Below are 12,205 nucleotides of genomic sequence, written 5' to 3' on the forward strand. Positions count from 1 at the left end.
GTGCTGATGTCCCTCAGCGCTGGGTCAGGCTCCACCTCTGCTCCTCCATCGACGTCAGTCAATGGGGGACCTAATGCGCATATGCGGCAAGCGCCACACATGCATTATGACTACCCACTAGAAAATGCTTTCCTATGGGGTTTTATATGACGCTGGATGTCCTCATAAAGAACGTGAGGTCATCCAGCGTTTGTTAGGCAACCAAAAGTCAACTAGCCACCCAGAAGTGGTAGACATGTAGGTAGGTGGAGTTAACCCTGCAAGGTAATTATTGCAGTTTATCAATAACAGTGGTAATTACCATTGCAGGGTTAAGGGGACTGGGACAGTGCACCCAGAAGTGGTAGACATGTAGGTAGGTGGAGTTAAACCTGTTTTTTCCGGAAGGATTGTGCTTAAGATAGTGTTGTTTCTCAAAATTGGCCAGTATTTAGAAATGATTCTCTTTAGTTGTTTGCTCTTACAGTTAAAATCACACATAATGAAACTTTTCCTTTATACTCTATCAGCTCTTTCCTGTCTCTTTGTGATACTTAAGCGCTACGGAATCTGTTGGCACTATATAAATGGCAATAATAATACTTCTTCATAGGCATCTTGTAATAGTCTTTCTTGAAACCCTTTTTGTTTAAAATCATTCATAATTTGATGTGCCTGTTTGATGTGATGTGGAATTTATTGTCATCTGTGCAATTTTGTTTCATTCTGAAGTGTTGGGCCTTGGGGAGGGTTCAACAGCCACGTGGAAAGATGACAACTATTTTCCCGTATGTAGCTGTAGACGTCCACCTTTTTGAAGAATGTACAAGTTTTCAACATTCCAATCTCAACATATATGTTGAGGTCTAAAAATTCCACTAATACTAAAATTGCTTGTCAATTTGATGCCCCAATCATGGCAATTAAGATGATTTAAAATGATTTCAATGAGGCCTCACCCCCCTTCCAAATAAAAAAATATATCAATATTCTAGAGAATAAAAAATACACTTACAGACACCGAAGAGAAAAGTAAGATATAAAATAAGTATGGACGCTTTATTTTTCTATTTCAGTACATACATGGAAAATGTGCCATTACCATTCTCTACAATTTGCAAATTCTGTTTTAAATATACTATACGTGAAAACTCTACAAAAGGCAAATTCTTATTTCTATGGGCTATATTGGGGGATTAGGATTGTAGTGGGGGTTGAGGGCTGTAGTGAGGGTTAAAGGGCTATAATGGGAAATATGGGCTGTAGTAGGGTAAACAGGGCTGTAGTGGTGTAATATGGGCTGCAGTGGGGAAACAGACAAAGCTGGTCCTTTAAACTTAAACTGAACAGTATTCATCATCGTGGTCATCAGATATGGTAATCACCCAGTTTTATTTTGAAATAACTCCACCTACCTTTACCAAACTCTCCGTTGTTAAGGTCAAAAGCTTGGAGTTTTACTTCAGCCATCACAAGATTCAAATCATTTTTAAATTTTATAGTTGGAGTATTTTTACATTTAACTGCGTAGCCTTTGTCTGTATACAGCAGTTTTTCATTTGTGGAATTGGCTCTCCAAGTCTCTGCAAAACAAAATAAAGGACACATTGACTATTAGTAAATTGACTGTAACGTCACAGTAACGGATTTTGTAAAAATTGTAAGCATTTAAAGGGCACACTGGATATAACAACTTTAGCAGAATAAAGTTGTTATGGTGCAAGATGATCTTGTACACCAGCTTAACAACTAGTTTACCCCAAAGACTTTAAGCTGGTGCTTGATTGGTGTGCCCATGAACCTCCACTCCATGTCTGAGACTTGAATCAGGAAGCCCCTGACAAGATGCTGGTGGAAAAGTAGAATAGTGAAAAAGTGAATGGTTTTTATCCACTTTCCTATTTTGTCAACTTTGCTCTAGATTTAGCAAGCCATTTTTCAAATAACCCCAAAGAAAAATATAATATGAACACTAATACCAATCCTTGAATGTAAAATCTTAAGTATTCTGTAAGGTAAAGCAAATAAAATGAAATACTATTATAATATATCCAATGTTAGCTATCATGATAGGTTCCAAAACCGCTGTGATAATTGTTTTATCTGATGGGCAACCTAAGTGCTTATAGATCCATCTCATGTAAGAAATAAAATAACTTCGTCAGCTGACAGTGATTTATAGTAGCTCTCAAGTGAGTGGTGAATTTACCTAAATTCATGGATTCTAACCACACATTTTACAATGACGTTGGCAAGATCAAAAAAAGAAATGTGTATTAAGGCATGTTGGAGCATGTTGGAGCAATTTAAGCCATGTTTTAGAAAAGTACTGGGGAAAACTTGAAAACAGTAAGTTTTGCTGTGCATGCAAGCAAGGTTTATTTCTGACTTGTCCTCTGAGGAACAATACCGATGTGCTATTGGCTATTCTATTGTATAGTTTTATAGGCTGACACATCAGCTGTTGGAGGTCACTTCCTTATCACCCTTAATACCTGTAAAACTGTAGCAAGGAACTTTAAATGAAAAGCTTTCCTTCCTGTCTTTTTAAAGTAGAGGTTTGACATTAGGACCTCTGATAAAGAAAGACTGTATCAAGGGGACACTATGAGCACTCTAACATATTGTGCTTCTTGCAATGGAGCACAAGAAGTATTTTTTTTAAATATTTTTGAGCACAGGTAGATTTATGACAAATAATTAGACATCTCGTATCAGTGCACAAAGGTTAGAGTGTACAGGTCTTTGATAGGTGCAGCTTAACAATCAAAGTAGGTTACATATTTGGTTGTGTTACATCTTCGAGACTGTATACATATATTATGTACAAGATATGTAGTGGTGTCAGCTGGTATATGGTGTAGCAGAGCGGGGTAGGTTCATAGGATGTTTACATTTCATACATGCAGGACGTATTAATCACCTGCCGTAAGTAGGCTTGTACCTGCTCTTAGGACCTCGTGTGTTAGCACTCGCTACGAGTATGACTTTACACTGTGTACTTTCTCCTGTCTGAGTTTATCCTTGGTTTATCTGGGGGTGTGAAAAAGAAAAGAGAGAGGGAGGATGAGGGGAGAGAGGTTAGCAGTAGGAAGGGGGGGAGGGGTAGGCAATTGTGGAGGGGGAACTGAGGGGGAAAGCAAGGGAGGGACGGATCCTGACTCTTTTGTTGAGACCTACACGTGAGGAGCCCCTGTTTTCCCATTACCTCTGGGTTTTTAGAGTTCTAGATATTTCTCCCAGGGTTGCCAGATCTTTGTGAAAGCCCGCTCTATGTTTCTAACCTGAGCTGTTAGTTTTCCATAAGTGATCTTTTACTTTGAGAATGACCTGGTCTATGGTGGGTATTGTGCGGTTGAGCCAGGATTGGGCTATTGCTCGTCTCGCTGTTAATGTGATATTGTTATGCGACTTTTGTTCCTTGGTGGTCAGGCCCTTTACCGAAAACAGAAACATCCAGGGCTCTACGTCTATTTGTCTTTGTATCACCATGACTAGAACCCAGAAACTAGCTAATTTTGGGCAGGTACACCACATGTGCAGTGGTGTATCCTGGTTTTGTGCTGCCCTAGGCAGGACAAAACTCAGGCGCCCCCCCTCCCCCGCGCCACCCCCACCCAACCTTTCCCCCCGCCCCGCATACTAAATACACACACACACATTCACTGACAGATACGCATACACTAGCTAACAGAAACACACACACACTAACAGACACACTCACACTCAGTAACAGACAAACACACTCACTAACAGACACACACTAACAGACACACACTCACTCACTAGCAGACACACACTCACTAACATACACACTCACTAACATACACACACAGTCAGACACACACAGTCAGACACAGACACAAACACTAACAGACACACACACTAACAGACACACACACTCACTAACATACACACTCACTAACATACACACTCACTAACATACACACACAGTCAGACACACACACACACACTAACAGACACACACACTAACAGACACACACACTGACACACACACACACACACTAACAGACACACACTAACAGACACACACACTAACAGACACAGACACACACTCACCCACCCACATTAACACATTTTTTTAAAATTTATTTTTAACACTTTTTTTTAAATTTATTTTTAACACATTTTTTTTTTTTAATTTATTTTTAACACATTTTTTTATATTTATTTTTAACACTTTTTTTATATTTATTTTTAACACGTTTTTTTTATATTTATTTTTAACACGTTTTTTTTTAATTAACCCCCCCCCCCCAGCCTCCTTACCTTTGGGAATGCTGGGGAGGGGGGGTGTCTCTTCTTCCCTGGTGGTCCAGTGGCTGCTGGGCGATCGGGCGGCACTGCCTGCCTGGCTGGCTGGCGGGCGGGCGGCCGGCCGGCGAGGGAGCACTTCCCCTGAGCTGTCTGCTCAGCTCCCTCGCGCGCCAGAGTGAGGCTGGGAGCCGGAATATGACGTCATATTCCGGCTCCGCCTCCGACCCTCACTCTGCGGCTGGCGAGGGAGCTGAGCAGACAGCTCAGGGGAAGTGCTCCCTCGCCGGCCGGCCGCCCGCCAGCCAGCCAGCCAGGCAGGCAGTGCCGCCCGATCACCCAGCAGCCCACCGGCATGTCTGTTAGCCGCAAGGCTAACAAGACATTTGCCTTGGGCATTTGGGGGCGGCTTTTTTTGCCGCCCCCTGGAAAATGCCGCCCAAGGCAAATGCCTTGTTTGCCTCGCGGCTAATACGCCCCTGCACATGTGTATAAAAGTGCCTTTGTTCCCACATTCTCTCCAGCATTCATCTGTGGTTGTTTTACCCATGCGGAAAAGTTTCTCTGGTGTTATGTATCACCTCATGAGCATTTTGTGTGGTTGCAGTTATGTATAAACTGTGATGATCAAGCCTTTATGTGTGGCTTCTGTTATACATAGTTTTTTGTAAAAAGTCATGGGGGTCTGTGCTGCTGTCTTTACTTGTTGGTCTCCGGCAAAGTCCATAAGTTGGATGTACCTGAAGTAATCTTTGGTATTTAGCGGTGCTAGTGTCTTTAGTTCGTCGAATGACCTGAACGTGCCCTGTTTATACATTTGGAAGTATCTTTGCATCCCCTACGGCTCTATACCCCTGAAGTCCCTAGCGCTAATTCCAGGCTCAAATGCCCTGTTGTGTAAGTACGGGGTCAGGGGGGAAGGGGTGTGTTTTAGCGAGTATTTTTGGGCCGTGAGGTCCCAGATTCGTATGGAATTCAATATAGCCGGGCAAGTCGTGCTCAGATTCGGTCTTTGCGTTTTGGGTACCCATATTAGAAAATGGCGTTCCCATTAGTGATGTTCCGAAATACACTCATTTGTGTGCGTCAGTTGGAGAGTGCCATGCTACTATTTGTGCTATTTGTACAGCTAGATAGTAAAGATAAAGGATTTGGAGGCCTAGCCCTCTGTGTGTCTTGGGTCGGTGCAATACATGTCTGGCTACTCTGTGTTGTTTCCCTGCCCAAATGAAGTTGTCATACTCTGTAAATGGCTTTGGTCTCTTTTACTCGCTTTAATTGGTAGGGCCTGGTACAGAAATAGCAGTCGCGGCAGTAGATTAATTTTTACTGCATGTAATCTCCCTATCCCCGATATGGGTTTCTCATCCCATTTTTCTAAATCTTTTGTTAGTGTTTTTGTCAGTGTTGTGAAATTATCTGAGTATAACTTGGTGGGATCGGCTTTTAACGTTGTTCCTAAGTATTTGAGTGAGTGGAAGTTGATTTTAAGACCCTGTCTCCTCCCCAGCAACAATGCCTCCTTCCGTGTCATGACTAGCAGCATCGCTACCGACTTGTCTAGGCTAATTTTATAACCTGATACTTTCGCATATGTATCCAGAAGGTCTAGCAACGAGGGGAGGGAAACCACCGGGTTGCGGAGATTAAGCATGCATCATCCGCATAGGCTGACACCTTGAATTCCTTGGTTTGCATCTGTTAGGCCCCAGATCTCCGGGTGTGTTCTGATAAAGTGTAAAAGTGGCTCCAGGGCAATGACAAAGAGGAGGGAAGACAGGGGGCATCCTTGCCTTGTGCTGTTGCCGACTTTAAATGGGTAATTCCCTGATCCTGGGATAGATACTTATGCTTGCGGGGTCCAAGTAAAGCACCTTTACTGCTGTGATAAAGGACTGTGGCAGGCCGATGTGTTGTAGTAGGGCAAATAGGTAATGCCATTGCACCCGGTCAAATGCCTTCTTCGCGTCCAAGGAGAGGACCAGAGAAGGCATCTGCTTTGTGAGTGCCCACCAGATGAGATCCACTCTTCCTCTGGTATTTTCATACAGTTGCCTATTAGGCACAAATCCCACCTGGTCTGGGTGGATCAGCTTGTTCAAGACTGGGTTTAACCTAGAGGCTAGGAGTTTTGCATATATTTTGACGTCAAAGTTTATCAGTGAAATCAGTCTGTAGTGTTGGACTTGGGTCTCGTCCCTGCCTGGCATGGGGATCATGGTGATGTCAGCTGTCAGTAAATCTTTGTTTGGGGTGCTCCCTTCCCTCCAGTTGTTGTAGACCTTGGTTAGATAAAGTTTCAGGTTTTCTCATAAGATTTTGTAGTAGGGACTGTCAAAGCCATCTGGGCCTGGGGCTTTGTTGCCTCTTAGGGCCGATATGGCTATATCTACCTCTTCACTGGTTATTAAGGGCTCCTAAGGCTTTTGATACGGTCTTCTTTAATTGTCGGCAATTTTATCTTGTCGAGAAAAGCTTGTACCAGCCTTGTGTATTCTACATTTTGACTGGACATCGTGGGTGAGTGATTATATACCTGTGTAAAGTAGTCAGTAAAGATTTTATTAATCTCTACCAGGTTGGTGGCTATGTTATCTTGGGTGTCTTTGATTGTTGTGATCAGTTTGTGTTTTTGCCTGGGTTTGCTTGTGCCAACGGCATGTCCATCTTGTCGGATCTTTCATAAAAAATCCTCTTAGCTAGCTCGCGTATTAGATGTCTAATTCCCCCAAGTTCGGCTTGTTTCAATGGAGTCCGTGTTTGTTTGTGCTGCATTTCTGCTTTACGCAGTGCTTTTTGTAGCTCAAAGAGTCTCTCAAACTTGTGCTTTTTGCGGGCCCGGGCCAGTTTAATTATTAAGCCTCGTAGGACCACTATGTGGGTGGCCCATATAGTTGTGGGGCCTAGCTCGGGGGACTGATTGTCTTGGAAATAGCTTTTGATTTCCAAGCTTATCTGTTCAGCTGTGTCCGGATCCCGTAGGAGACGGCGGTCAAGTCTCCATTTCCACTGTGGGCACGCTGCTGGCAACCTCAAGTGGAGTCCTATGTCTGCGTGGTCGGACCATGATATTAGATTTATTTATGGTCTGGACAAATTACATGCCAATTTGGTTGATTCGTGAGTAGGTAAAATGGGCCGCCGTGTAGATGTGAAATCATTTGTACTGGGGTGCTGGAGTCTCTATGGATCCAGCAGCCCCATTTGGGCAATGACATTTTTTAGTAGTTTATCTTGTCCCCCCTCCCCTGTGATCTTGGCTGTCCCCCCTTTACACTGCGGTCAATTGCTGGGCACGGTGTCACGTTGAGGTCTCCCCCCACCACCACACCATGTGGGAGCGATGCGACTAGAGTACCGAGATTTGACCAGAAGTCGTTATCAGGGTTGTTAGAAGCATATACATTGATCAAATGTTATGTGGTGTTATGAATAGTACCTGTGAGGATGAGATATCTACCGTCTGTTTCTGTGTGCACCTGGAATGAGCAGTTTTTGTGTATGACTATTTCCACTCCATGCCTCTTTACCTGAGACCTAAAGGCATAGGCACTCGTGTAGATGTGATCGACCACTAGGCATGTGCATGGGGAAAATTTTAGTTTCGGCATTCCGAAATTCGGGACTTCGGCAACTCGGGACTTCGGGACTAAAAATTACTTAGTATTAGTAAATTATGCCCCTACTCGCTATACCGTGAGTAGGGGCATGTCTATTAAACAGTGAACAGCCAGTGGCTGCTCATTGTTAAAAAAGTGTCCCCCCTCCCGAGCCCCCACCCGTGCCGCGTGAGTGGGGGATTTTAAACTAAAGGGGGAACCTATTGCCCCCCCTGGCCTCCACCCCTGAGCGGCGGGTGGGTGCCCTAAAGTAAAAAAATGGGGGGACCTATTGTCCTCCCCCTGGGCCCCCACCCCCGAGCGGCCGGTGGGGGCACTAAATCAGAATAAGGGGGGGGACCTAATGTCCTCCCCCCTGGCCCCCACCCCTGAGTGGTGGGTGGGGGCCCTTAATACCAATAAGGGGGGACCTAATGTCCTCCCCCCTGGCCCCCACCCTTAAGCGGTGGGTGGGGGCCCTAAATTAGAATAAAGGGGGGACCTAATGTCCTCCCCCTGGCCCCCCACCCCTGAGCAGTGGGTGGGGGCCCTAAATACCAATAATGAGGGGACATAATGTCCTCCCCCTGGCCCCCACCCTTGAGCGGCGGGTGGGGGCTATAAATAATAATTTAACCCCCCCAGGTGACTAGGGGTCCCCAAACCCCTAGTCACATCCTCCCAAAAAAAATTAACCACTACCTACCCCCCTCACCCTAAAAATAATTAGGGGAGACCATTAACTAAGGATAAAAATCCATAATGACCGTCGAAATTAGAAATAAAAAAAAAAAACAGAGCGCAAAAAAAAATCCTTCTTCACTCATGGAGGGCTCCGCGCAGAATGAGCTCTGCAGGGCAGGGGAAGGCTTATAAAGCCTTGCTCCGCCCTGCAATTAGGCTCAGAGCAGTCTGGTTTATTTAAGCCATCCGATCAGAGTGCTCTGACAGGTAAATGAAGAGACTGACAGGTAAATCTCTACATTTACCTGTCACAGCACTCTGATTGGTTGGCTTGAAATCCACCCAATCAGAGTGCTCTATGTCATTTTACATCACGTGGGAAAGTTATTTGGAATTTTCCCATGCTGTGTAATTTGACTCATAACAACACTCTGATTGGTGGATTGAAAGTAACCAATCAGAGCGTTAGGTCCCCCCCCTATTCTAATTTAGGGCCCCCACCCACCGCTCAGGGGTGGGGGCCAGGGGCGAGGACATTAGGTCCCCCCTTTATTGGTATTTAGGGCCCCTACCCACCGTTTAGGGGTGGGGGCCAGGGGGGAGGACATTAGGTCCCCCTCTTATTCTAACTTAGGGCCCCCACCCGCCGCTCAGGGGTGGGGGCCGGGGGAGGACAATAGGTCCCCCCCTTATTTTACTTTAGGGCCCCCACCCGCCACTCAGGGGTGGGGGCCAGGGGGGAGGACAATAGGTCCCCCCCTATTTTACTTTAGGGCCCCACCCGCCGTTCAGGGGTGGGGGCCGGGGGTGGCAATAGGTCTCCCCTTCAGGTTAGAAGCCCCCACTCGCACGGCACGGGTGGGGGCTCGGGAGCGGGGATGTGTTTGGTTTTTTAATACACCTAAATATACACCTACTCGCGGTATAGCGCTTAGGGCATAATTTACTAATACTAAGTAATCTTTACTTAGTATTAGTAAATGTGGCTGAAAGACCAATTTAGGTCTTCCAGCCTATTAGTAGATAACTCCCTAATACCGTGGAGTTATCTACTTATTTATTCCTGTCATTCCATTGACAGGCTAAGTAACTCACATTTTATATGAATGTGTGTTACTTGATTGTTGTAAGTGTTGCAAATGCTTACAGCTGAATCCTGGCTATGTTTGTATACTTTTTATTTAAACTTGTATACAGTGTAACATTCTTCATTCTTCCACTGGGTAAGTATATTAGTACTTAGGCAATACTTCGACACTGCGGCACTTTGACACTTCGGAACTTCGGCAACTTTGGAACTTCGGGACTTCAGCATTTCAGCAATTCAGCTATTCAAACATTCGGAAGTACCTCAATGTCCGAATTGCCAGAAATTCGTCCGAATTCGCATTCGGACCGAAACGAATTGCACATGTCTATCGACCACCAGGACCTGGGATGAGCGCTGTATGTGGGTTTCTTGTATGAATGCAATATCGGCTCTTTGCCTCTTTATTTCCCTGAGGAGGAGTTGTCTCTTATTAGGGACGTTCAGGCCATTGACGTTTAGCGATGTAAGCCTAAGCGATGTCTTGGTGCTACCTGCTGTTGTCAGTCGAGCATCTGAGAGTGACTATGTCCGCCTTTTCTGTCGGTTACCCTGCCTAGTAGGGAGGAGGGGGATAAGGGTAGAGAGGGGTAGGAGAATGAGAAGGGGAAAGAGAAGAAGGAAAAAGCAGGAAAGACAAGAGTAGTGTGGTGGACCACCTGGTACCCCGACTTCGCTACTTCCTAGTATCACAGAGTGCTATAAGCACTGCACTGGACACCATAAGCACCGTAGTCACTTTAGCCGCTGCAGCTTGACTGGGGTCTCACCGTCCCTTCCCACTCTGGACCAACACCTGGATCCAGCTCCCAGTGGGAAGACTTCTCCTCCAAGAGAGTATAGCTGTATAATCCAAAGAGCAGTATATCAAGTGATTATAGCAGGTATAGCTTTTCTCCCCACACATGAAACGAGGCTCTATGCTGTGGGTGAACTGGTTTATTGGGAGCGACACACGGCCTTTTATGCAACTCCCCATGCCAGGGGTTTCCTAAATTACATTCCAGAGACATTCCTTGCTGGACCTGAGAGGAGAGTGTTGCAAAGTACACATCTAAATTGAATTATCTCCCAGTACAGAAAACATGCAATACAACAATACCTCAAAAGTACCCCAAAAATATATAAAACCCCCACAAAAGTTACATTCCCTGATAGACCCAATCTGGGTTACCAACATATCCCAAATTACCCAGATCGGTTAAGGGATTCGGGGTCCTATGCCCAAAACAGTTCCATGAAATCATGGCTAGTGGTTGGTCTAGTTCAGTAGTTTTAAAACGAACAAAGTACCGAACATAGTCAATAGTATTACCCTGGAGCTTCATCACCTTGTTTGTGGGAACGTTGCCACTGAACAGTGCCCTTCTTAGTGGTGTAGAACCGAAGTCATGAGGCAGGAGCCCGGCAAGCAGGCTCCTCCAGGAGCCCATGGCGAGGTTCTGTTCGCCACAAGTAGTGTCTGTGTGACATGCATAACAATCATGACATGCATTTTTTCATGACTTTTGTAAACATTGTGTGAAAAAAAAAACGGATCTCATCTGTTGCCAGGCCAATTGGGGGTGGCTATCCACACCGCGGGGAATATCACCTACCCCAGAGCGGATATCGAGCTGCCGAGCACCCCGTCGAGAACTCTTTTAAATGGTGGTGTAGATCCGCCAACATTCGTACAGTACAGCAAAATATCATAAAGATTTAAATAATATCATCAGGAACGCATTGTTCAGTAAGTGAGTTGACCCATTATCGGTGATGTGTGGTAGAGCGCCAGTGTGTGCACTTTAGCAGGCTTTATACAGTTCAGGTGCGTTGCTCCATTCAGTCTCGTGGCAAAAGTCCCAAGCTTCTAGGGCCTCTGTGTGGGGCATTTGGAAGTTTTCGGGCACTTCAATACCCAGGTCTCTAAGGAATGTTTTGGGGTCAGCTGAAGGGAGGAGAATTGCGGACTTCGGGTAGTTAAATACCAGCATCTTGAAGGGGAATCACTAGGCGAACCGCAGTCCCTTAGCCCTGATAAGATCAGCAATTGGCTTCCTTTCTTTCTGGCGTGCCAAAGTGAGGGGTGCGATGTCTTAGAAGAGGCCTATGTCTTGTCCCTCATGCTTGAAGGTGTGTCGCCTGCTGGTCTTCATTATTTCCTCTTTTGTGGAGAAAAAATGCCAGTGTAGGATGACATCTCTGGGTGGGCCGTTTGGAGGATCCTTAGCCCGCAGTGCCCTATGGACCCTGTCAATGAGCCATAGCTGGTCTGGTATGTCAGGTAGGCATTCCTTGAAACAGGTGAGCAGAGTGTGTTCTAGGTCAGCATCCCTTATGCTCTCTGGCAGGCCCCTTACCCTCATGTTATTTCTTCTGGACCTGTTGGAAGCGTCTTCCATGTCCAGCTCGAGCTCTGTTTAGGAACAAGTTGGTCAGTGTGGCTGCTCCATTGTGCACCATCACCACGTACTCCATGCAGCACTCTAAGGAGTCTATTCAGGCTCTTACCGCCTGTATTTCTGCTTTCACCTCCTGTGTTGTTCTCTCACAGCTAAGGAGCGGAGTATGGCCCCTGATGAGTCTGCATGTGAGTGGC

At 45.5% G+C, this 12,205-nt stretch overlaps 1 protein-coding gene across 2 annotated transcripts in view; it reads right to left on the reverse strand.

Annotated features, from left to right (window-relative positions):
- LAMP3 (lysosomal associated membrane protein 3) overlaps positions 1-12,205 on the reverse strand; it is a 113,590-nt gene that overhangs the window by 32,780 nt on the left and 68,605 nt on the right. For both annotated transcript variants that reach the window (XM_063442724.1, XM_063442723.1), the window contains exon 5: positions 1,395-1,562. In XM_063442724.1, the coding sequence (XP_063298794.1) occupies positions 1,395-1,562 (168 nt within the window). The remainder of the gene's footprint in view (positions 1-1,394; positions 1,563-12,205) is intronic.

The sequence above is a fragment of the Pelobates fuscus genome, chromosome 2, assembly GCF_036172605.1.
Source record: "Pelobates fuscus isolate aPelFus1 chromosome 2, aPelFus1.pri, whole genome shotgun sequence".
Classification (NCBI taxonomy): domain Eukaryota; kingdom Metazoa; phylum Chordata; class Amphibia; order Anura; family Pelobatidae; genus Pelobates; species Pelobates fuscus.